This window comes from Gouania willdenowi, chromosome 3 (assembly GCF_900634775.1).
Source record: "Gouania willdenowi chromosome 3, fGouWil2.1, whole genome shotgun sequence".
Lineage (NCBI taxonomy): Eukaryota > Metazoa > Chordata > Actinopteri > Blenniiformes > Gobiesocidae > Gouania > Gouania willdenowi.
Window position 1 is genome coordinate 17,007,632 of NC_041046.1, and position 25,200 is coordinate 17,032,831.

Below are 25,200 nucleotides of genomic sequence, written 5' to 3' on the forward strand. Positions count from 1 at the left end.
GATTATCTTTTAATGTTGTGTTTTTGTAGTCTTTTTACTGTATTCTTGTCCTTTTGTATATTATTGTGTGTTTAAACTGATTCAACTTGTAGTTTTTATCATATTTGCATGTATTTACACATATTTAATCCTGATTAGTATTTTATCTTCATTTAATATTGAATCATCTATGTATTTTTGTTCGTGTTTCTTTTCACCTTGCTTTAATTTCTACCTGGAGCCACTGTCATTTAAAATAATTTCCCCCTGGGAATTATTAATGTATTTCTGTTGTTGTTATTTGTAGTTTTCTGTAAATCTGAGTGTTTACTTTGGGCACCACACATGTGGCCCCCGGGCCCCTATTTATTGATAACATGCGTGTGGGATTTTGCTGTTGTCTTGTCCTGTTTTATAACCAGAGGTGTAAATAGTATTGATATATCCTACTCAAGTAGAAGTACTGTAAGTAAGTCATACATAAAATACTCAAGTACAAGTAAAAAGTAGCTCAATTAAATAGTACTCAAAGTTAAAGTTACTAGTTACTTTCACCCCACATTTATTTTTGGTAATACATCTAAACTCTGTTACTGTATGATGAATGTGTCCTCGTAAAGTTTATGAAGGGACCATGAAATGGAAATAAATTTAAAAAATCACAAAAAAATAATAATTTGCTCAGTAATGTTTGGGTGTAGAAATGTAATGAATGACTTTACTTTTTTTTGAAAACAAGTAAAATTACTGATTGAGAAAAATACTCAAAAAAGTGCAAGTATTCCCATAAAAGCAACTCAAGTACGGTAACGTGAGGAGCCACTTGTATTTCATTATGTTCACCTCTGCTTAAAACTATTGTTTATTACTTTATTTTCTAGAGTTTCTCAAATGGGGGTACGTGTACCCCTAGGGGTACGGAGTGGCACTACAGAGAGAGAGAGTGCGAGAGAGAGAGCAATTAATGAAATGAAAGCATTAATAATCTGGGGTTTTGTAATGCTTATTTGTAGTTAAGATGATAATGATGGAAATCACTTTGATTTATAATTTTATATAATAATTTTGTCCCACACAAGGCTGGAGATGAAAATATAAAAATAAATCTATTCAGGAAGCACTACTGTTTCATTCTTTTAAAATGTGTTTTAACACACATTCATTTCATCATTATGCTCTATTGTTGTTTTCTCGTGGTATTATGAACACAATGGTTGTAGTCAGACAAAGAAGGTACTTGAAATTATAAATTTTTTTTTTAGAACCACTGTTCTAAATTGTAAAAACCTTCCTAGATTCAAATAAGGTAAATATAACAATAAAACAAATATATAAAAATAAACAATATCCTTTTGTTAACTCACAAACATTGGTTCCCGCGTGCGTGCCTTTAAGAAATAAAAAATAAATTAATTAATCAAATTGTATTGACAAATTGCAAGTTTTACAAATTAATAAAACAACATAAAGGGAATAAAGAACAAAGTCAGGAACAACATCACTCGTAAGAATAAAGCAAATACGGGCATGACAGTTTGTCACTTGGAGGTACAGGAAACAATTCTTCATACAGAAGCAGTTTTTTTCACTTTTTTTGTTTTTCTAAAACTTTGAAGTATTCATATAATGAATAAACTCAATTACAAATTATCAAAATTTGGAAGAGCTTTTTGAGAATTTTGATTTATGAATATGGAATTTTGCCATTAATATTATGAGACCAATGATGAAAGTTATTGATTTATTTTTGTTTTCAAAGCTTAAAAAATACCATCTTTTGGCGTTATGTCTATCACTTTTTTGGTTCTGTTGTAAACACATACTCATAACCACATTCAGGAAAAGGAACATATATGGGGAGAAATGTTACCATAATTCTACAGTAGACCAGTATGAGAAGAACAATTATGACATTAATGTTCTTATGTTTGTATGGAATTACCATTTTGTTGACATGTTGGTTATTTATCATGTTTTTATGGTTAAAAAAATACTACATTTGAGCATTGAGACTGGATGTATCAAATATGATACAAATTAATACTCAAATGGAAATTGATATTTAACCAAAAGACCAAAATACCCCTTAATGGCTGCAGGCAAAAACAGGAAACACTGCTGATTATGTATATATATATATATATATATATATATATATATATATATATAACACTAGATGGCGCAAGCGTAGCTCAACGGCGGCCATCTTACCTTCTTACCTCAGACAACTGATGTTCTAACATTCTGACGTGCTCCAGCTGTTGGAAGGTGACTGATCTGCTTTAACAAAAATACCCATAACTCGATGAAATATTGATGGATTTACAAACGGTTTCCCTTATTACAAACTTTATTATAGGTTATATGTAGGTATACATGTTGAAATTGCCGCTTGCCGTTTGAAAATTGGTTGAAAGTTGAGCAAGCTAGGGTTATTTAAATAGCACACGCAGCACCATTGACATCGATGTAACGAGTGGGGCCAGCTACGTTGCTATGTTGCTCCCCATTGTCTAACAGCGTGGGTAAGTCATCTAGTGTTTGTATATATCTATGGTGGTTGGCCTCCAAGCGAAGCCCCAACCAACAAAAAAAAGTCACAATGTTTACAAAAAATCAAAGGGTCTATAAAGTCTCCAGTTTCAAAACATTCAAATTTTCGGTCAATTATTTAATGATTCAGGCTTTAGATTGCATGTTTAATCGTGAGCTTGTGTATGATACTTGTCAGGTGGGTGGGCATCATCAGAAGTCTAGTAATTACTTCATCATCGCCATGTTGCCTCCACAAGGTGTTCCAGTAGTGGTAGGGATGCACGGATTTTATTTGTTTTTTTCTCTGAATCATTAGAATGTGATAAATCACTGTCCTGCAGGCATTGTCCCTCTCTGGCTCCAACAGATAACCATATTTACACCCATTTCATCACAGTTGCTAGTCACATTTTTCTCTTCTGAAACACTGTCACATCAGTTATCCCAGAATCAACGTCTCTACATCACAGCTGTCCAACAAAGGTCCCCCCCCCCCTAGAATAATTAAAGGAATAAAACTGTTCAGGAAAGCTGTGTTTTTTGAATGTGCACATCTTTTGTTGATTGGAAATACATACAACATGGTTGATAATGTATGTATGACTAGGACAGGTACCCTTTACATCTCTATCATTTATAGGACACAATTGTGTATTGATTCAGTGTAAAGCAAGGTCAAATGTACCAAAGTAATGCTGCTCCTGCTTTTGTTTCTTCACATTGAGCCAGTGGTGACCCGCTTATCAAGAGCCTTTTCCTCTGTCATGTTTTGGATCAGGTGATCCATCTCCGTTCTGTAGTGATGTCACTGGCTGTCCTGGCTGAACACTACCCCCACCTGTTTTCTGATTTCATCCATGATCTCTGTCAGTAAGACGGAGTCTTGCAGAGACATCACTGGGCTCTCTTTCATTCCTGCAGATGGAGAATTTAGCAGGAGAATCATGCTCAGTAACAAACACACTGCACAATCACAGCTAAATTATATGCATATTCATAGCCAGTCATAAACAGAGATGCATGGATTATGTAAATACAGATCGAGGATATTACAACGCAATACAATGCAGAGGGCATTTCAAGAACTTCCAGCAGTGCTGATTCTAACTCTGTTGTATGAGTAAATCAACAGGATTTCAAACTATCTGAACTTCTAAAGGCTTTGCTAATTCTGTCTTAGCCTAGTTTATCTTTCAATAGAAATACACGCAGAAGAGTGTAGGAGAATGTTCCTGTGTAATAGTTGGCTGTGGTGAATTTTGCAGTGTTTTTGAGGGTTGCTATCATTTACTCTTCTATGTTTTCTGATCTGTGCAGAGAACGAAAAAAAAAAAAATATATATATATTTCAAGAGCACTGAGAGTGTAAACCTCTGCCAAGAACCAATATCCTCTTTGCCAGATATTGGCAGTTATCTGGATCAGTGATCCTGATCATGGTACCTTGATCGTTTAAAGGCTTGCAAAAAATGCATATCCCAATTAATAACAATACAGTAGGTTTAAATGTATGAGCACCCCTATTATCTTGAGAAATCGCGATGAAGGATGCAATCTCCCATTCTGATCCAGATGAAACACAGAGGTGTATTTGAGGAACCAAATCAACATAACTGAGTCAAATTGAATATTTTTTTAAATTTAGCCAATGTAGAAAGATAGGGATTATAAAAACTGATCCAGATTCAGGATATTGAACTGGAACATCCCCAAAATCTAACATTTGTCCCTTAGTTTTTGAGTTAGACTGTTTACTAACAAACAAATAAATGAATGAATGCAAATGTTACTTCCTTGGCAGAGAGTGACTTACAAACCCACCTTGGGGTTGTATTCAATGGTAAATGGCCTAAACTGATAGCTTAACAATTGTTACCAAAAAATACAGAGATTGTTCGTTGAGATGCAGGACATTTCGCCACGTTAACAGCTTCTTCCCACAAGCTGTTATCAGGCTGAACAAAGCACTTTGGAGGCTGTTCTTGCACTTTTATTGTTGTATTGCTTTATTGTTGTATTGTTGTATTGTTTTAAGTAGGCTATATATGTGTGTGTTTATCGCCTCGCTTCATAGTGTCAAATGTTTCCCTTTGAACTTTTACTATTTACTATTACTATTTTTTATCTATTTTGGTGTTTGCTGTTGCTGTCTATGGTGTAGTAGTGTATTTTTGCACAAATATTACAATGTGGTTTATTTTCACTCCAGATAGATAGATAGATACTGAAGATAGATAGATATGTATATACTATAGATAGATAGATATACTGTATATACACATATACATATACAATACAATACAAAGAATAAACATTCATTTAAATAACCAAAAATGGAATGGGCTGAAGCAGTAACTGCTTAAAGGAGCCCATCCCGAAACAGCATTATATAAAAACATAATAGAAACCACTCACAGAGACAGTGAACTCAAGAACATTCTAAACTTTAAACACTGTAAACAGAAACATGTCCTCTTTTAACATTTGTTCTAAATTTACTTTCTAAAAATAAATAAATAAATAAATAAATCCCTTTTAAATTATATTTTCTTTCTCTTAGTTTGAAAAGTGATATAATACCCAAAGGAAGACTTTTATTTTTTACTTGGAATAAAATCTTTGAACACTTTTAACCTTATATATACACAAGTTTTATTGTTCTTTTTTTGTAATTTGATAGATCTATTCTACATGTATTAGCCCAGCTTTCTGAGCAATAGGCCAGGTAAGGCAATGTAACAGATGAATAAAGCAACTTCAGACAGTCTCTATTTAATATGCTTTTAGTTCTATGTAGAATGCCAATAGTTTTAGATATTCTTTTCCTAATATGTTTTATGTGCGGCTTCCAGCAAAGCTCATGACCTATGGTGACACCCCAAGAACTTGGTGTCACAGACAGGATAAGAGCTGCTCACCTTTTAGAAGGCACTGTCTCACTTCCTCTGCCTCATAGCGTAGTCCAGTGCTGTTGGTGAAGTTTAGAGGCAGACAGGGTTCAGGCAAAGGATACTCCATTCTGTTGTTGTTCACTACCAGTGTGGTGGGGCAGTGCATGGGGCCGACAACCTAAAGGTTAACAAACAAAGTGTTTTTCTTACTATGATGTACATGTAAATGCAAGATATTTGTCTTGTAGTGAACTTGATTGGATATGAAAGTAAATATCAGACAGGTCAGGGTTGCACACGACTTCATTAAAATCCTCCTGGATGGAAACAGCTTGGCGTACCTGAATAGAACCCTTAGTGCCAGCGATGAACGCATCATTTGGGAGTCGAGCGCCAATCGAAAATGAGCAGAAAGCCATTCTGTTCCTTGAGAATTTCATGACCACAACCACAGACTCATCCACTCCTGTCAAACACATGGAAACCACAAATCCTCATTAATGCTCTTTGCTTACAAGCTAGTCACAAGGTTTTTTTTTGTTTGTTTGTTTGTTTTTTAAATCATGTAAAATATGATATGACGGCAGCAAACAATTGTGACATGTGTTGTGTTCAAATAGTATTTTTAGATTTAGTTTTACTGTGTTCCTGCTGTATCCAGAGGCCAGATTTGGATTAGTCTGACATTCCAAAGATAAGTCTTGGATTTTCTTTGTGAAGAATTCCGTCAAGATATTTCATATTTTACATATTTAAATACTTATCTATTTCTGGGCTGTTTTTTTCCTTTGTGCCACATCAGTTTTTCTCTTTATTAAGGGTGTCCCGGTCCAATACTGATACCGGAAAAGCACAAGTATCAGATTTTGGTAACACTTTATATTAGGGAACACCTGATAACCATGAATTACTTGCTTATTAAAATCTTGGATATAAGGTTTTTTTTAGGGTCTTCTAAATCAGCAATTCTCAACTGGTGGGTCGCGGACCTGTACTGGGTGGGTTATGGACAGCTGGTCAAAAATAAAAAAATAAATACTTACTGTCGCTGATGTTGGACTTGTCTTTTATTTTGAAAGACAATTTTCTTTTGACAAGCATGCTGGGAAGTGCATGTTGCACAGGAAAATATGCAGGTTTTGTGTGAGTTTTCAACAGCTATTTTTGAAAAACGAAATGTGGTTGGTTGAAATCTAAACAGAAGTGGGTCGTGATTTAATAATCGTGGCAAAAATGTGGGTCCCAGGGTGAGACCAGTTGAGAACCCCTGTGCTAAATTATTTGTTTATTTATTTTATTGAATTGTAGATCATATTTATGTATTTATGTAACCCATTGGTTAATAATTTATTGGGTTGGTTATTCTCATACCTACTGTTACTGAATGCACTAGTTGTGTTTAATTAATCTCACTTGGTTGGTTTCTAACGTTACATAAAAAGAAAATATACATGATGAGTGCTGATATTGTATCACTTTGATATTGATATCAGCGAGGCTTGGAGTCGACTTTATTTGTAATTGACAATTAAACACAATTATGGCATAATTATAATTGTAATTGTAATTTTGAAAATCTATTGCTGACGTAATTGTTATTAAATTGTGATTGAGTTTAGATAAAAATAATTGCCAAAATTCTATGAAAATTGTAATTTAACGCAAAACTGGGGTACCATGTTACAGTTCTATGTACAGTTCTGTACATATGTAGTTAACAGTTATTCAAATATGTTTCATATTAAGCTTTCCCACATTTTACAATTTAAAAAAAATTGAAATCTAGGGATATAGTGACACAAAAGAGGCTCAGACACCCACACCAAAATATATTAAAACCTATATTTTCATTGATTAGGAAGTCTAACAAGGTATCCATGAGATAGGAAAGATAGATATTTGTTTGTTTACAGCTGATTTAGAGACCTGTCATCATCTGAGATGCTAACAGAAAGCTTTTGTTTCAGGCTCAGTAATTGTGATTAATTGTAATTAAACTTGAGAATGTAATTGTAACTGACTTTCTGAGGATGAAAAAAATAATTTGAATTTAATTGGAATTGGAATAAATGCTGGTCACTGTAATCATAACTGAATTGTAATTGAACATGGGTAATTTAAAATGTAATTGACCCCCAACCCTGGTATCAGCCAATAACAAAGACTAAAAGTGAAAAATTGGTATCATATGGGAAGTGAAACAGTAATATCAGGACTAGGAGTGTGACGATGTCTCGATACGGCGACATATCGTGATATTTTTTTTCGCACGATCGATTATGGATGTATTGATTTTTATTATTTTTTAAAAAAACCTTTTTCTGCTTTTTCACTAAAATATGCAGGTAGAAATGTTGTCACTGTTAAAGGAACCAACATATGGTTTACTGTAATATTGCACTATAATGGTGTCACTGGTAAGAAAGACCATATTTTTTTGTTTACACAAAGCACTATTGGAGATACTTATTCATTTACATTGGTATGTTGACACTTATTTACAGAAATGTTGCACTAAAATAGTGTCACTGTTCATAGGACACTTTTTCAATTTATTGTCTTTCAGAGATATAAAATAAAAATTGTATTTTTTCACTTAATTCTTTTTTCTTGTTATGTCATAGGTTATCGTAAATTGATTTCTGACCAATATATCGATAATCACAGTATTGTTATATCGTGAGATAATCGTTATTGTGAGCGCTGTATCGCGTATCGTATCGTGAGGTACCCAGAGGTTCCCACCCCAATCAGGACACCCCAACTTTTTACTTGTCTCTCCTCAGTATTGATTGAATATATTACTATTCAGTATTGAATATTGAATAGTAAGTCTTCTCTATTTACCATTGGATCATACTGTACCTGTGTCCAGCAGCACCCCTGAAGCCTCAATGCACTCAGGCCTTTCCCCCTTGAACACCATCAGAACAAACTGGAGACAGTACACTCCAATGTCCAACAGAGCTCCTCCACCAAGCTCTCTCTCCACAGCTCGAGGTATGTGGAGCTGTGGAGAGCCAAAGTAGGCTTTCACCAGCTTTACCTCCCCCACTGCTTCCTCAGCCAGCTGCCTGCGCACCTCAGCATGTACAGGGAAACAGCGGGACCAGATGGCCTGGGAAATGCACAACACACAACCTTGTAACAAAAGGGAAGTGTTTATGTTCTAAAGTTTCAGTGGTTCACAAAAGAGCTGCTTCCTAACGTGAATATGACTGAATTAAAATGTAAGCCATTGACATTTTGGGGTTGGCTGAGGTTCAGCTTCCATATGAAGGCATTTAATATGCAAACTCAAATTAATTTGATGAAATGATCCAGCCCTGGGCTACAATTACAAGCTGTTACTTGGTATTGCGTAATTAGTTAATGAAGCTATAGTCTCCAATTGTAAATGAAACACGTCTGGTTACCATTCCCAACTGGCATGGGAATGGTAACACGCAATATGTGTCTTGCAGATACGCAATAGTAGCGGTCAAGAATACTTTTCACTAGAGAAAGGGACAGAAGTATCAACATAAGCATTAAACAATGGAACAGTTTTATAGTGAATTCTATAACTGCCCATATTGAAGATTTAACATTTCAGTATGAGGTTATATAGATGAGTGACTGAAAGCTTAAATAATCACACTGTGAAGTCTTATAACAGGGACTAGATTTTGGTTTACAAACTAACAAAATGTGTTGTGAACTTTCAGTAAAAAATATATAAGGTGTTTTAAAAATAAATGTATTTGGAGCAATCATAATATTTTACAGTTTTAACCCTAAAAAGGGAGGGTCCCATATTTGTGTTTAACTACTTTTCTTGCATGTAAACAAAAATTAGCATTAGACTTAGCCAAAGTCAAAAATAAAATCAAGATCGTACCGGAAACATTCATGCAAAATTCATACCCACCTAAAACAAAAAGTTGACACTCAATTATGAATGATCCTGTTTTGTGTATCAAGATATCATTGTGGGTGTAAACCAGAGAGACAACCACTACCCGTAGGCTAGCCTTGCTACCCAGCACTGAGTAAAGCCTCTAACAGAATGTACTTATTCTATATTGTGGGAGCCCGCTGCTAAATGGGTGAAATGAAGACACAATAATATCATTTTAAAGTGATTAATAAAGTATCACGTGTGGGGCAGAGTTCTGGTTTCAAGTCTTCAGGTGGACATGTGGGTCTTTTCTGTGTGGAATCTACGTGTTTGCATTGGGTTTCATCCATTTGCTCCAGTCTCCTCCCACCATCCAAAAACATGTACTGTATGTTAGTTTGATTGGAGTCCTTCCTCAAACCCAGCTCAGGCTTAAGTCCAGGTTTAACCTGAGAGTCCGGCTCCATTAAACCGGATTCTAACTGGAATGGCAGTTTCATCAATGAGAGAACACCTTGGTTACCATAGTAACACAGTCTGTGGGTCCTGACCAGGTTTAGGCAGCAGGCTTGGCTTAAGCTGCATATGCGCGCTCATGAAACTACGTCATTATTATTAAAGAAGTCATTTAGTGATGTTTTAAAACACTCAATAAAAATCTACAAACGGAAAAATAAGTCAAAAAGACTCATAAATTGTCAAATTACATATTATATAATTGTGAGTTGCATCATCCCTTTTATTAAACGCTGACAGGTGTTAAAATACGCACAATCAGTGTGTGATCAGACGCTACAGTTGTTTGGTATGATAAATTGACTAAATAACACCTTCTTTAACCCTTTACTACTTTTAAAATGTTCAACCTTTTTTCTTTTTTAACGTGTCCATCATTTTTTTTTTTTTTCTCCGTCATTTATTTTCACTGCTCAGTAACAGATGACGTCACATCCTGTTGGTCTCTGCATTGGTTCCTATTGGCTTCTCATCCATCGTAAAAGCTGCAGCGCATGCGTCCTCACGTCTCTAATCATTAAATCTGTGATCGATCTTGTGGGTCTTATGAGGACGTGCACTTCAGCTAAACACTGTCAGCTGGCTTGGCTCAGCTGGGGAGCTTCAAGCTGAGAAGAGTTTGATGAAATGGTAAAAGCCAGCGTGGTCACGGACGGCTTAGCTGAACCAGGTTTAAACCATAAGCCTGGCTCTACTGAGAACACTTTGATTAAATACCCCCCAGATCACCCATAGGAGTCCTTCGAGTGCTGGCCCCGTGTTAAGGCACCAGCAGACTTCTGCGATCATGAACAGGAACCAGATGATGGATGATTGAACATTCTATTATGTTTTATAGTTACCGCCTTGTTTTTATTGCCAAGCGGTCTCCAGAGCAAAGGTCTACATGCATCATTGAGCTCCTTAAATTATAATCTTACCTCCATCAAGAAGACATTGTTTTTTTTCGCCGCTGCAACGAGATCTTTCACTTGTCTGGAGTTCATAGCAAAGGGTTTCTCACACAGCACATTTTTCCCAGCCTCCAGCAACAGCAGTCCAACCTGCCAGTGCTCTGTGTGCAGCACTCCCAGATGCACCACATCTGTCCAGACACAGAGTAGCAGCAACCCAGTCTCACTCCAAAGCTTAGAAATTACTACACTTGTATACAGTGCAATGCATAGACATCCTACACAACATGCCTCTGAGAGCGTAGAACAAACAGAGGCAACTGGCGGCCCTCAGTCTAAATTTGTGCTCTCCCACGAGTAAACGCACAAAATGACTGGTAAAAAAACACACACACACAAAAGACTGCAATAATACAAAAATAATTTAAATAACATAAAAAGTATACAAAACAACATAAAAAAATTTGACTCCTACTACAACACAAAATTACACAAATAGACACCAAATCCTCAATAAAGGTACACAGATTGACCAAAAAAACATATAATGACTCCAAAAACACAAATGACAACTAAAATACACACACACACACACACACACCTACACACACACACACACACACACACACACACACACACACACAAAACAGAAAACAAATAACAGAAAAAAATACAACACCAAGGAGGTGTGTTACGAAGCAAAATGACCTCCTATTGCACTAACTTCCAGGATTTAATCAGTGTGTGCTGGACTACGAAGCTCACTGACGTCTTACGGAGCTAAATCACCATGGAAACTTATGCTGAACGGCTAGCCTGGTCACGAGCAGGTTTTGCTCTGGCTAGGATTTTAAGTGATAAAGTCCCGACTAATCAGTTCTCTGAGAAAGCGAGTTGACCAATATGTCACTGTGTGGATCTGATCTGACAGCTGACAGCTCTCAGATCAGATCTACACAGCATTGATGTCTAAATATTCTCTCTCTCTACCGATGACATCTTTTAGGAAAGATATAGATTTATATCTGATGGACTGATCTACATTTAGCTGATGAAGCCTGTGTCTCGATTGTATGCGCGAATGGCGTGAAGTCATATATTAATTCAATGAATGAAATAATATATGACTTCACCCGTCCGCGCATACGGATCGAGACACAGGCTTCATCAGCTGACTCTGTGAATGCGAATCACCGACTCTTTGAATGCGTAAACATTATTTATGATATTAATCCATTGAATGGGATATCCCATCCAATTCCATGAATATGATGAATAATATCACACTTTTACGCATTAACAGTTCCAGCAACTTCCTGCCTGGGTTCTTTCATTCCTGCCTATTCTGTAACAACAGTGTTGCTTGTGGTCTGAATTATGGATTTTAATTATTCATCAATTTAAACTTAAGCAACACCTAACCGGTTGGGACCAGGTTATGAAGTGGATCAGATCTGAGGGAGTATAAAAGCTCCACCTCCTGGTGCGCAGCACTACTGTTGCTCTTCACTGTCATCATGGATTTAAATTCATTATATTTATTGAAGATCTCCACCACTTTCATGTGAACGTGCAGGTACCCAGGCTGAAAACACTTGGCTTAAATTAGCGTGTTGTTATCCACCTTCATAGGACAGCTTCTCTGTGACAGGGAATGTTTGGTTAGTTGAAGCCCGCAAACGAAAATTAATCCAGGATATAATTGTCTAGATTCGTAGCATAGGGCCAAAAAGACTCAAAAAATACACATGATAACAACAAAAATAACAGAAAAACATGCAAAACAAATACAAAAATAAACAAAATGACTCCAAGAACACATGATTACAAAAACAACAAGAAAGTATACAAAACAACAAAAAACACACAAACCCTTTGTTTTTCTTGTATTAATAATCAGATTAGTAATTATTCTAAATGCTTGATAACGTGGCCCTCAGATCTGAGAGTCACATTTTTATGGCCCCGCTGTGATAAAACTTGCTTTGTCAGAATTCCTGCGCTTTCAGAGGCGTATGTGTAGGATGTCTATGCATTGTACAGTGGACAAGCAAAGTCATTCTACGCTTTGGAGTGAGACTGGTTTGGAAGCAGGGTTGTTCCCAACTCACCAATGTCTGGGTCATTGGCCAGCTCTTCATAGCTACCGTAAGCCTTAGGAACTCCATGTTTCTTTGCAAAATCTTGGGCTCGCTCCAGGCTCCTTGACGCAATAGCTCTTATCTGTTAAATAGAATAAATAAGGAAAAAGAAACACACAATTGGTCTCTGCAGAGAGATTTATTGAGTTTGCTGGTAGTTAGTACCTGGTGATCTCCAGGAGACAATGTCTTCATTGCTACAGAGAAGTCATGGCTAATCTTCCCAGCTCCACAGAGTCCCCAGCGAGTTGCCATGTTGAATTGGATGGTAAGTGACAAAGAGGAAAATTTTGTTGCTTTAGTAAATATCTTAGCTTCTGGCAAGCTTTGACCTTGAGAGAGGTTGCACGTTCAAGGGAACAAAGCCACTAAACTGTCTTGCCTCAGAGCCAGAGGGTAAAAGGCTTGTACATTTATATGCTGCAGAGGCATGACGTGTCACCTTCCTCCTGTTCCCACCCTTAGGTTGAGTGTTACACACACACACACACACCCATAGGTACACACATCCTGCTGTGTGGTTGCATTGGCGCTGATACAGGCCTTTCAATCTGGACAAAAGTAGTCTGCGCCAGTTGTTTGTAAAGAGCTGTCGCAAGAGCAAGTTTGAGGCTCTCGTGGATTATTAACATGGTCAAATGATAAACAAAAAGTGCACAGTTTAATGTGCAAGCAAAGGTCACCATTGCCTTATAAATAATGTGGGGAGGCACTGAAGTCAGGAGAAGCTTTATTTTCCTTTGGGAAAGAAACAGATTAAGGGTTTGACAGCCACACAGAGGCCAATGATTAAACCAGTCTTATGGGGGTTGCTGGGATAAATAGATATTTTGGCTTCACAGAATGCCTATGGAGCACAAAGCACTGCAATTTAACTGACCAGTAAGCTGAGCCAGGATGACGATGGAAAAGCTTCAGCTCGCTTGCCCTTGAGCTAAATATTATGTTTGGTCAGAGGCAGTAAAAGCTTTGTGCCATGAGCAGCCAGCAGAGGACACTGTGCTGTCAGCAGAGTTTACATTCTTACTCTCAAGCTGGGAACATTTCATGAGAAGAAAGCCAAATGCTTTCATTTTATCAGGTGAACCAAGTAGGAGGTATCCTTAAAAAGTCTGCCGGAGGCCTAAACAGATTACTTTAAAACCCATCCGTTGCTTATGCCTGTTTATTCTGTTCAGAGTCGGCTGCTTGAGACCACCTGACTGTGGGCAAAAATCCAGTTCATCATAAGGTTTTAAACTCAGAAACAAACAATCACAGTCATCCTATGGGGCGCCCATTGTAAAGTTGTGCAGGCTATAAAATAAACAGCAACATTTAGTAACAAACCACGTTCCAAAAATCAACGTTAATTATTTATGTTACTGTTGATCAGATTTACACAAATATTTGTGAAATTTGTGATATTTTCTTTCTCATTGTCAATCTTACAACTAAATCGAAATGTTTAATCTAAATGTTACATTTAAATATAAAGGATAAATCAAAATGCTAAATGTAAATGTTGAATGTAAATATAAATGTTATGGGTGAAACTAAATATTTAGCAAATTCACTGGAAGTACCAAAATAAAAGCTCTTTGATGCAAATGCTATTTAGATTCAACAATAAGATTTAGATTTAACAGTTGAGATTTAGATTTAATGTTTAACATTTAGATTTAACATTGACATTGTATTTTTTCTGGGAAACGTAATTATCACAAATTTCACAAATATTGCTGGAAATCTGGTCAAAAGTAACATAAACAAATTCACATACTTCATTGAAACTAATACACATTGTTCTTCAGCCTTGACTGAAAATATGCTAAAGTTTCATGAAAAACACATTTAACATTATTGTGGTATTAGACTCAAATTTGGTAGGTTTCTCTGAGAACACTTAATACCAAAATTTTAATAACCAAGACATCGCAATTAAAAAAAAGCCTTCAGTTGTTTTATTTAGAAACACAAAACAAATGATTTAAAAACTGCAATTAGAAGTAGGTAAATAAAATACCAAACTACTGTTATCTCATGTCTTAAATGATAACAAATGATGCTCAGTGGCATTGACATAAAAATAAACCTCAGTCATGGCAATGTCTGTGGCTAACTGAAAACAGATCTATGACCCACTTTTGAGCCCCTACCCACCAGTTGTGAACGCTTGGTTTACAAACTGTGATAAACTCATTTTTAAGCAGCCTTTTAAAAACTCTAGTCTTGAATACATATTTATTTGGAGTCGCAGGGTCAACGACATCTTCATTATTAAACATGAAGAGAGTATTCTCAATGCCTTCCATTTCTGCACTTCCTTCTTCTTTATTTTGTTCCCACCTGAATTCGGGGAGCTGTGTGTTGTTGTCATAACAACAAGGTACCAGCTGGACAATTTGTATGCTAATAGCACTGGGCTTGGCCTGATATTCATGACTTTGCCATGAGAATGTCCACTTCCTCATAATAAGAACATTAATGTGTATATACTGTACATAGAGGCCTGGGAGTTTGAAGGTTCTTCAGTAGTTTAGCTGTTCCTAACCCTTACTTTTCCTGTTAAACCAGGAGAAAATAAGCTGTAAACTTTATGGGTAATTTCATCTAAAGTTGGGAAACAACAAATGAGTTCTTTGCTGCTTGACTTGACTGCCAGCTGACAGCGGCAAAAAAACATAGAGAGGCTCAGGTGGTATGAAAAAGGCACTCTGGGTGGGATTTGGATGAAGACGCTCATCCACACTGCAAAGGAACCTCCCTGAGCTTCACCTTCAGCTGAATCGTAAATGCTCACTTTTCGCTGTAAACTCTGACACTCAAATTGCTATTGCTGCCCTTGAACGCTCAAGGTCATCATCAAAACAAGACAGTAAACCAATCAGACTTTTAGCTATAATGGAAACGTCGCTGAAGAAGTTCCCAGCAAAGGGGAAAAGATTGAGTTTCTGGATATACGGAGCCCAGGTATGGAGGTCAACCCTATAGCATGAAGGTCAACGCACACTCTGGATGAATGCCTCTACTACTACTTTCTTTATTGGGTTTAAAATTAAACAATTTATGTATTATATGTGTTTATTTAACCCTCCTATTACCACTCAGGTCAATTTGACCCCATTAAATCTTTATTATTAAAAATTAATCATTGACTAATTTGATGGGTACAGTTGATTAAAAAGTCACGAAAGCCCAAAACCTTTTTTTTCTGCTGAATACACATTTATTTAGGTATGAAGTAGTGCTGTTGATTGATCGTGGTCCAAAAGTATTTCAATTTGTCATATTTAGTTGTAAAATGTCAATGACTGCCCTCTATGGGCTGAAACCTGTCTATTACAATTGATTTTTGCTATGGGCTAAGAACAAGATCATGTGACGTTTTCCGACCATCTTGCATCACAAGCAAGCACTGATAGCCCCGCCCCTTTTATAAAAACTAACACCTGTGAGCTCTACAATCTGTGGTGAATAGGTTGGATTGAGAGAAGAGTGAATAGAGAGGTATACTGAGTAATGAGTAGCTAGTTAACATAGCATAGATTGCTCATTGGAGATTTTATAGTATAGAGTCCAGGAGCCACACCCATAATCACATTATGTTTGATTTGTAATTGTTACACTAGAACTCTGTGGTGCATGTGTTGTTAGTGTGCGTGCAGCAGCCTCTGTGTGAACTGCTGTAAGTGGCACTGTGTTGTTGCTGCTGCTGAGGTGTGTGCACATTGAGAGAGAGAAGTGCTGCAGTAATATGCTTTGAACAGAGCATGTTATACTACTGTGATGTTGCTGTTGGACTAACGTTAGCTTGCTCGCTCCTCTGAGGGAGGAACTTTGGAAAGTTTGGAGGCAGGGCAAGAGAGCAGCGGGGAGGGAGGGGGAAAGAGGGATCTCGGAGTTGCGGACTGCACCTTTAAGCATAAAATGATCATGATGATGTTTTTTCAATGTGCTGAACACATATTGCACACATTGGTGTTCCTCTGGGGTCAATTCCTGCAAGGATATTGGTAGTTCAGAGGAGAATGTGTCTGAGACAGAGAATTGTGTTGTTTAGGATCCTGATTTTCTCATCTGAAGCAGTAAACATGCACCTATGTTGATGAGAGGATCAATATGGCTGATTGTGTGGGAGTCATAAATGTCCATCCCAAATTAGAAAAGATTTGAATGAAAGATTTTCAAGATACATTCTCTCTAAAACTGGAAGTTTGACCTGATAGTGGCACTGCAGGAAAAGCCATAACATCATCACAACCAACAGGGTTCATACTCTAGTGTTCATTAATGTTGTCAGTAAATTTGAGAAGATTTGGATGAAAACTATTCAAGATAAAATCATTCTAATTTAAAAGTTTGTCCTGATGGTGGCGCTAGAGAACAGGTCAAGGTTTCATTATTAAGGAGTTATTCATGTATTCAACAAATAAACAAAGTGCCTGACACAAGAACTTGGTCAACAATTTTCTGACAATCATTTGAAGGCAAATATCCCTGGGGTCACATTGACCCCAAGAGTAAAATGTGTTAATATGAGGATTAAACTATACATCTGTCATATCTATCACTTTATTTTCTAGAGCATATGAAGGGCAAGCAACATGATTGTAGCTTAAACATGTACTTTAACTCAAACATTTGCTATTTTTAATGCTCCTTCTGAAAAAAAGAAGAAAAATCACTTTAACAAGCAACGTCAGTAACCTTTAAAATGTGGCCGTGCAGCCAACACTTACCATTAAACAGCTCTGTAATTTATCACAGGCTTGGTGGTAATAGGAAATATAAAGGGACCACAGCGGTGCACTGTAATCCTATTGTGATTGATGTAGATGTGCACACAGGCTTCCCCTGTCCTCCGGCTGTCAGTGAGTGTGAGCTCTGTTTTATTTATTTATTTTAGTTATTTTATATATGTCCTCTGCAGGAAAAGTGCTGTATTACAGCACCACTCCATCTCCATTTCAAGGTCAGTGCAGAGAAAGGGTGACAGGCTCGCTGAGCGCCAGGAGGTGCCACTGCCAGCCATTTTGAGGAGAGGATGGAGCCTGATGAATGGGAGGGTCGTGTAATGCTCTGCTATCTGTTTGTCCGTCTGTCCATCCAGTCCTGATTTTTGCTCCACCATCGAGAGCTGCTCCTGGTGATGTTGGGAATTAAAGCTGCTATCCAACAAAAAAAAAAAAAAAAAGATAAAACCAGAGGTGAAAGTAACGTATTACAAGTACTCACAACACTGTGATTGATTTGCTTTTATGGGGACTTGTACTTTTTTGAGTATATTTCTAAATCAGTTATTTTACTTGTACTTAAGTACTTTTTAAAAGAAGTGAAGTAATTTGTTACATTTCTACACCCAACCGTTACTGAATAAATTATATTTTTTTTGTTTTAAAATGATAAACGACCATTGTGAAACTACAATGCAGCATTGATGTGACGACGAAGCCCTCTCCCTCCCGCAGATCAGAACGCCAAGAGCGACCGCTCCTCGGCCCGCCCCGGCTGGTCCGAATAGCATTCGGCTTCAGCTGCAGCTAATTGAGCTACTTTTTGCCTGTACTTGAGTATTTGATGTATGACTTATTTGTACTTTGTACTGTGAGTACAATTTCAGTCAAGTGACAGCACTTCTACTTGAAGTAGGATATACTGTATCAGTAATTTTTACACCTCGGGATCAAAGTATAATGTAGGCAGATGTTCGATTAATAGATCTATGAATCGAACATCATTTACTGTTCTGTTCTGCCTGTGAACTCCCCCCTCCCTCCTGTTAAGCAGGGGAGGGGCCAGGCGGAAGCCCCAAAAGAAAAGAAAAAAAATACAAAAAAAGTTGATTTCTCATTTATTTGCCAGTTAAATATTACAACGGTTGGTGGTACCAAATCATTGGCACATACAATATATAAATGGGGCCTGTTACCTTGTACGTGCACGGGGGCCTCGGGGCCCCCATTTTTCAAATGACTACTCCTCCGTTAGTTCTTGTTAGTTTGGAATGCAGTTTAGTATGAATACTCTAATTACTATGATGAGATGCTCGGAGCCCTTTTTTATTAAATGGGGCTCAACCCCCATTACCGGTAATTTCCACATTTATGGGAACATAGTCATGTGATATATCGTTTCAAAGGTAATTCAACGTAGATTACAATTACGCCTCGGACAATTTGCTTAGGGGGCCCGGGGTCCCACCCGCTTTTTTCTGCAATTTCCACTGCATTTCTCATTTATTTGTGAGTCAAATATTGCAACAGTTGGTGGTACCGAATCATTGAGACATACCAATATATGAATGGGGCCCATTACTCTGTATGTGCCACGGGGGTGCCAGTAGGCCCCCAGGTGCCCCATTTTTTAACTTGGTGGAACCAAGTCATTTGAATAAATTTTTCGGGAACTATGCAGCGCTGAGAAGTTCCGTGAGCCCTGCCGTAGTTCATCTGAACTTGTTAATGACACTAACCTGTCACTGGGTGAACTGGGGCAATGGCAGTGCTAGTTTAGCAGCTACAGAGAAAATAGTTATTTCCCCTCAATTGGAACTGCACTTTGATGTAAAGAGTGTTTACATGTTTGCATGGACAGAACTTAAGTTGAATGCATTTCTTAGTCATTTATTTGTACATTTTGGCAAATGATTTATTGTTTAACAGGCAATTCAATTAATGTTAATGGGTTTGATGTACTTGTTTAATTAAAAAGTGTATTCAGATTATTTCAAGTGTCATGTTAACTGTGTACTTAAAACTAGATTTAGATTTATTTTGAAAGAAAAATAAGTTAAGATCAAATGTACTTGTTTAAATAGTTTAGTAATGATCTACATTGCTTAAAAATGCTGTGTTTTAAAACTGTAGTACCTATCTACATGCAATACTTTGTATGAAATGAAAGAAGTAATTGAAGGTCTGGTTCTTTGAGTGAAGTCCAGTAAAACACATCCACTGAACAATCCATTTGTTGGCATTTTCACACATTGCATTGTGGAATGTGGAGTTGCGGAGACGGATGCATTGAAAGGGTTTTTAATTCATCCCGATTTCACAGGGAACACCGGGAACCAACAAGAACAACAATTGTATCAAGAGAATCACTAACATCCTTGTCTAGTGAAAAACCCAACAAAAAAGAATGAATGCACATGCAAACACCCAGAGTGGTGCAGCTTTGTATTATCTAAAGGATTATGTAAGGCTGAGAGGAGTCTATCACAGAACCCCTTCTGATGGGAGAGTGGTCTGCATGGCAGGAAATGAAAGTCATACAAGATACTGTCCTCTATCACCCGGCTGATAATGCCCATTAGTGTTGAAGGAATGTCCATTATTGAGACTACTCCCATCACCTCCATGATATCCTGTGAAAGCTCAGTGCAATGTTTGTAATGTTTGCATGCACACAGAATGGCACAGAGGTGAAAACCTCTGTGATCTAAGCTTAGACAGAGAGGTAAGACTACATTTGGTTGGATAACAACACAAATTTGGAGAGAATATGGAGACTGAATGGTTTGGTTAATGGTACCGGAGTATGAGAAATGATGCTTGAAATAAACATGGTCACAAGAACAAAAAAAAAAAATCCCTTTATTACTCAAACTTATGAAATGCCTGCTATGCCGATGGCTGGGAGGATATCAACCTTTTAGTTAATACATGACCCTTCGCCACAATGCTGCTGTTAACCTCAATAATTCTTAATAATATTAACATGTATTCTGATTACATGTCTTGGAAAATTACCTCTTTACTTTCTGACCTACCGGTAATAGTTAAAGTCAACCTTTTAAGATCAGGAAGGTAAAAAGTTTTTTCACAAGGTAGTGTACACTTAGTAGTAGAATACCAGCTCTAATGAGAATAGTTTTAGAAAGAACAAGAGCACTCTTGTAGTACTCGAGACAGGTCTTGGTCTTGTCTCCGTCTCTGACTGCACTGATTTCTGCTATTCCTCAATGTTATTAATGTGATACTTGGTCAAACAATAAATATCTTCAATTCATGTGTTAATACACCCCACGATGACTGTAACCTGATGTTGTGACTGCGTGACACACATCTCTATGGGGAAGTGAAAGGTGTTGAGCGTGAATTTTTACTTGTTTTTGTATTTTGCTACTGAACTTGTTGATGTTTTTTACAGTTGAACTGCTTCTAGTTAATTCATGTTAAAATTTCAATTTAAACAATTACCATTACTGATATACTGACAAATATTCTAGTCATAAATACCTCTAAACACTTATTGTACACCTGATGAATAAAAATTATTGTTTTCAGATATTTAAAATAATTCTGGACTAATCAGTGGCTTTTTAATTAATACATACGATAGTTTATTTGTTCCAAGAAAAAAACGATTTGTAAAGAGTTTAGATTTTTACAGTTGTGCTTTGATGGTGTGACAGACACCTTTTTTTTTGGTCTGTCAAATGTATTTTCAAGAAACTATAACTAAAGAGAGAATGTTATTTAACTGTTCAACCTGTCATGGTTTTGAATTTGTTTTTTATGGCCTCTGTCTTGTCTCTGTCTCAGTTTGTTTTGGTCTAGGTCTTGACTTGTACTCGACTCCCAAAAGTCTTGGTCTTGCCTTGGTCTCGTTGCAGAATTCTGATCACGGGCAAGTGTTGGTCTTGGATACTGTGGTATTGAGCATAATAATCAGTATATTGATCCGGACCCCTCCAAAATGTTATGGAATCTTCCTATAGGCAACTTGGTTAAAATATTGTCAGTACTTGTGATGTAATCCTGCTAACAGTAAAACAACAATCTGCCAATACATAGCCATTCTAATGACTTTATTCACTAAGGGCTCTATTCTCACGTCTGGACTTAAGCGCTTTTTTGCGCGCCTGCAGTTATGCAATGCATATTCTCCAGTCCAGGCTACTGACACACCCACCGCGGGTAAGGTAGACCAAAAGCGTGATGTGAATGAAGCTGGGCTGAAGGGAAAGGAGTCGGTGATTTTTTTGGGCTGAAATCACAGAACATGGAGTTTTCCCAACGCTTGTAAATGTCATTGTAATTCATGAAAATGATAAAGTTCACTTTTATTTTGAAACGCCTTCATTGATAAACAATGTAGCAGGTTGATTTGATCAGATTATTGATCAGATTATTAATCAGATCATTAATCAGATTATTGATCAGATTATTGATAAGATTATTGATCAGATTATTGATCAGATTACTGCAGGGTGAAGATATTAACGCGAGATTAACATTTGTTTATGTGGAAAGCCTGGTTTTATTCACTTCTTACATTCCTGCATTCAGAAAAGATCAGTGCGCATTAGTGGTCATCATCATCAACATCATCATCATCATCATCATCATCTGTCATCAATGTTTCACTGGTTATTTACTCTTATAGTGGATCAAACTGTGGCTTTACATTATACACAGTGTTAAAATTGTTTTATCAGTCTGACGTCTGTCAGAGTTTCATTGTACCAAGCTGCAGCAGCTGACGCGTGCACCGCTGCACTCACAGCTGATCAGCTCCGTGACGAACCCTCTTCCAGAACAAGGAGTGAACAGCACGGGTAAAATTTAATTATATATAACACATTTTGTCCCTATTTAGAACTTGTAAATGTGAAAATATTAGAAACGCTGATGGTCAATCCTTTGGCGTGCTTGTGTGACTCCCACCACCCCAGTGACAGTGTGACAGTGTCAGTTTGGATAGATCATTTCTGGGAGTCTCTTCTGCAATATTATGAGTCTGTGTGGCTTAAACTGTAACTAAATCTATACTTCTAGTGCAATATAATGTTTCACCTTATCAGGGCGCTGCACATATCCCAGGGTTAAACGCGGGTAAGAGGAAAAGAACTTTAGCAGATGGGAGAATACACGCATGGCCAGATTTGAATGGGAACGCCCACATTTCATGGCTGCTCCACCCAGTGTGCGTAACTGGGATGGAGGCGTGCAGCGACTGACTTAAGTACATTGGGAGAATAGCACATAGCCAAAAACAGTGCCACTGCACAGCTTTTTCGATTTATGCGCATGGGAGAATAGAACCCTAATTGCATCAGTTTGGAGTTTGAACGGAATAAGACCCTGAAGTGACCCACATGCGCAAAAGAGGTCCCGAGATACTTCATGAGCATGCAGGTATACGCTTATGGAAGTAAAGATGGAGGCAACTAGTGTTGGAGTGTGTGTGGCACTGATAATATGTATCATAAATATTTATTAATTTATAGAACTCACTCTCCTTTCACTGTCTACTTAACTACTTTCGTCCTTCACCTCCCCCCCCTTCTCCGTTTGGGATGCAGAATTATGACACTATCGTATTTTGATGACGTACAGGTCGGGTAGAATGCGACCTGGCCGTTCAGACAGCAGTCACATTACAAAATATCAGATGCTTTATCAGATTTATATCCACATACTGTATGAAAGTTGCCTGGGTTGTACTGTTCACATTGACATGAAAGAATTATACATACCTTTACATTATTATAGTCATAGTTGCATCTGGTCCATTAAGTAGTTAATAAAATAATATCACTTGGTTACTGAACAACAAAGGGACATTGGCCACAGTCGGGTTTATCACTTAACAATGTTCACGCTTAAAACCCAAGCAGTCTAAAGATAAGCCACTGGCTCTTCTTATCATTCTCCATTCAATGAGCTACTATTGCAACAGTTTAAATGGGATGGCTTATTCTGCATTGTCTGTAGAGGAACCAATCAGCTACATCTGATCAGTGACCCTCATTGAGTGAAAGCAACACTAGACTGAATTGTGAGTCAGTAATATTCAGTAATATTCATATGTATCATTGATTCTAGTAATTCTACACCTTTTTATGAAAATATCTCCTCACATGAAGGATCCACCATGATACTCAAAAACTGCCTTCTGTGACTAGCGTTGTTGCTTCTCTCACCTTTTGATTTCCCACTCCATCAGTGGTCTGTATCCTCCAGTTGCTCTGTCACACTGACTTCTCTGCAGGGAGGCCGAAGCCATTAAGCAGCCAACACACTTGGCTCCATCCCCCTGTTTAATTGCCTGATAGGGCCTGTGATATTTTTATCATCCATCCTGCGGCGCAGGACTGCCGAGAGGGTGTGTGTGTGTCTGCATGTGTGTATCTGTGTGCAAGTGGGTCTTTACGTGTCATGCCTCGGACACCTCTGACAAGAGAGCTGCTTGCATGCTGGAGGAAACCCTAACTTCACTGCACCTGCATATCAAACATCTGACCCTTCCTCTGAGCCACGGCACGGCACGCAACACCCCCACCTACATATGCATTAGCTTTATAAAGCCAGGCTTTCTATGTCCATCATGATAATTGGAGTTGGTTCAATGAGGAATCTTTAGTATGCATTCTCTCTCTGAGTAACCAAAAGAAAATGATTGTTTTTTTTCTTTTTTTATGGTGAGGTTTATTAAAACATGGAACGCACACACACACACACACACACACACACACACACACAACCCCTGCTATTATCCTTGGGGTCAATTTGACATTCAATGTTTATCAATGTTTAGTTGGTAGATGGCTCGCTGTACTACACTTATATTTATCTGTATTATATTTGTGCATTTGTATCATATTTTCCTGGATGTGTGCACCTGTATTTAATCTCTTTTTAATGAACAGTCAAGCGTTGGATTGTTCACCCACTGATAGGGAACGTGAGCTGGGTTTAGACTGTCGTGAGACAGGTTATTTAACCCTACTGATGATGTGTTGTTGCAATAGTAATCCTCCTAAAATGTACATTTTCTTTCTGTCTTTTCTTTGTTTTAGTGTTTGTTCTTTTCATTCAATATTCTGGAGCATCTGTAAAAACAAAAAAAACAAAAAACAAAACAATTTCCCCCTAGGATAAATAAAGTATATCTGATTCTGATTATTATCATGATATTATGTCAATGTGCTGAACACATATCGCACGCATTGGTGTTCCTCTGGGGTCAATTTGACCCCAAGCTGTTTTAGCTGTGTAAAACTAGTCTGTCTGTGTGTGACCGATGTGCGACCTTACAGCCCCACACCTGCAGGTGCCGAGTTGATACTTTTAAATTGATACATGACATGAGGGGGGAGGGGGGGTCAACAAGATCAATCAATATGGTTCATTCATGTGAGAGTCATGAATGTTCACCCCAAATTAGAATAGATTTGGATGAAAGATTATCAAGATACACTAACTGTAAAACTGAAAGTTTGACCTGATGGTGGCGCTGCAGGAAAGGTCATGTCATCACAACAACCGATATGGTTCATACTCTAAATTTGAGAATATTTTGATGAAAACTATTAATGATAAATTAATTCTAATTTAAAGGTTTGGCCTGGTGGTGGCGCTAGAGAACAGGTCAAG

The 25,200-nt window shown here is 37.5% G+C and overlaps 1 protein-coding gene across 1 annotated transcript; it reads right to left on the reverse strand.

The window, feature by feature from the left end:
• Nucleotides 1-2,635: 2,635 nt before the first annotated feature.
• On the reverse strand, nt 2,636-13,245 carry dhdh.1 (dihydrodiol dehydrogenase, tandem duplicate 1). Its single transcript, XM_028443257.1, has 7 exons — nt 13,001-13,245; nt 12,806-12,917; nt 10,722-10,885; nt 8,271-8,523; nt 5,747-5,871; nt 5,433-5,583; nt 2,636-3,429 (listed from the first exon to the last, which is right to left on the reverse strand). Exons 1-7 carry the CDS (start codon nt 13,088-13,090, stop codon nt 3,320-3,322), a joined length of 1,005 nt encoding a protein of 334 aa, XP_028299058.1. The 5' UTR covers nt 13,091-13,245; the 3' UTR covers nt 2,636-3,319.
• Between the last annotated feature and the right edge of the window lie 11,955 nt (nt 13,246-25,200).

Excerpts from the sequence above, each read along its gene's own strand:
- dhdh.1 (XM_028443257.1), bottom strand. The coding sequence starts at position 13,090 with ATGGCAACTCGCTGGGGACTCTGTGGAGCTGGGAAGATTAGCCATGAC. Across the intron at positions 8,524-10,721 it reads ACAATGTCTTCTTGATGGAG|GCCATCTGGTCCCGCTGTTT; the intron begins GTAAGATTATAA and ends TGCATTTCCCAG. Across the intron at positions 3,430-5,432 it reads GAGACAGTGCCTTCTAAAAG|GAATGAAAGAGAGCCCAGTG; the intron begins GTGAGCAGCTCT and ends CTCCATCTGCAG.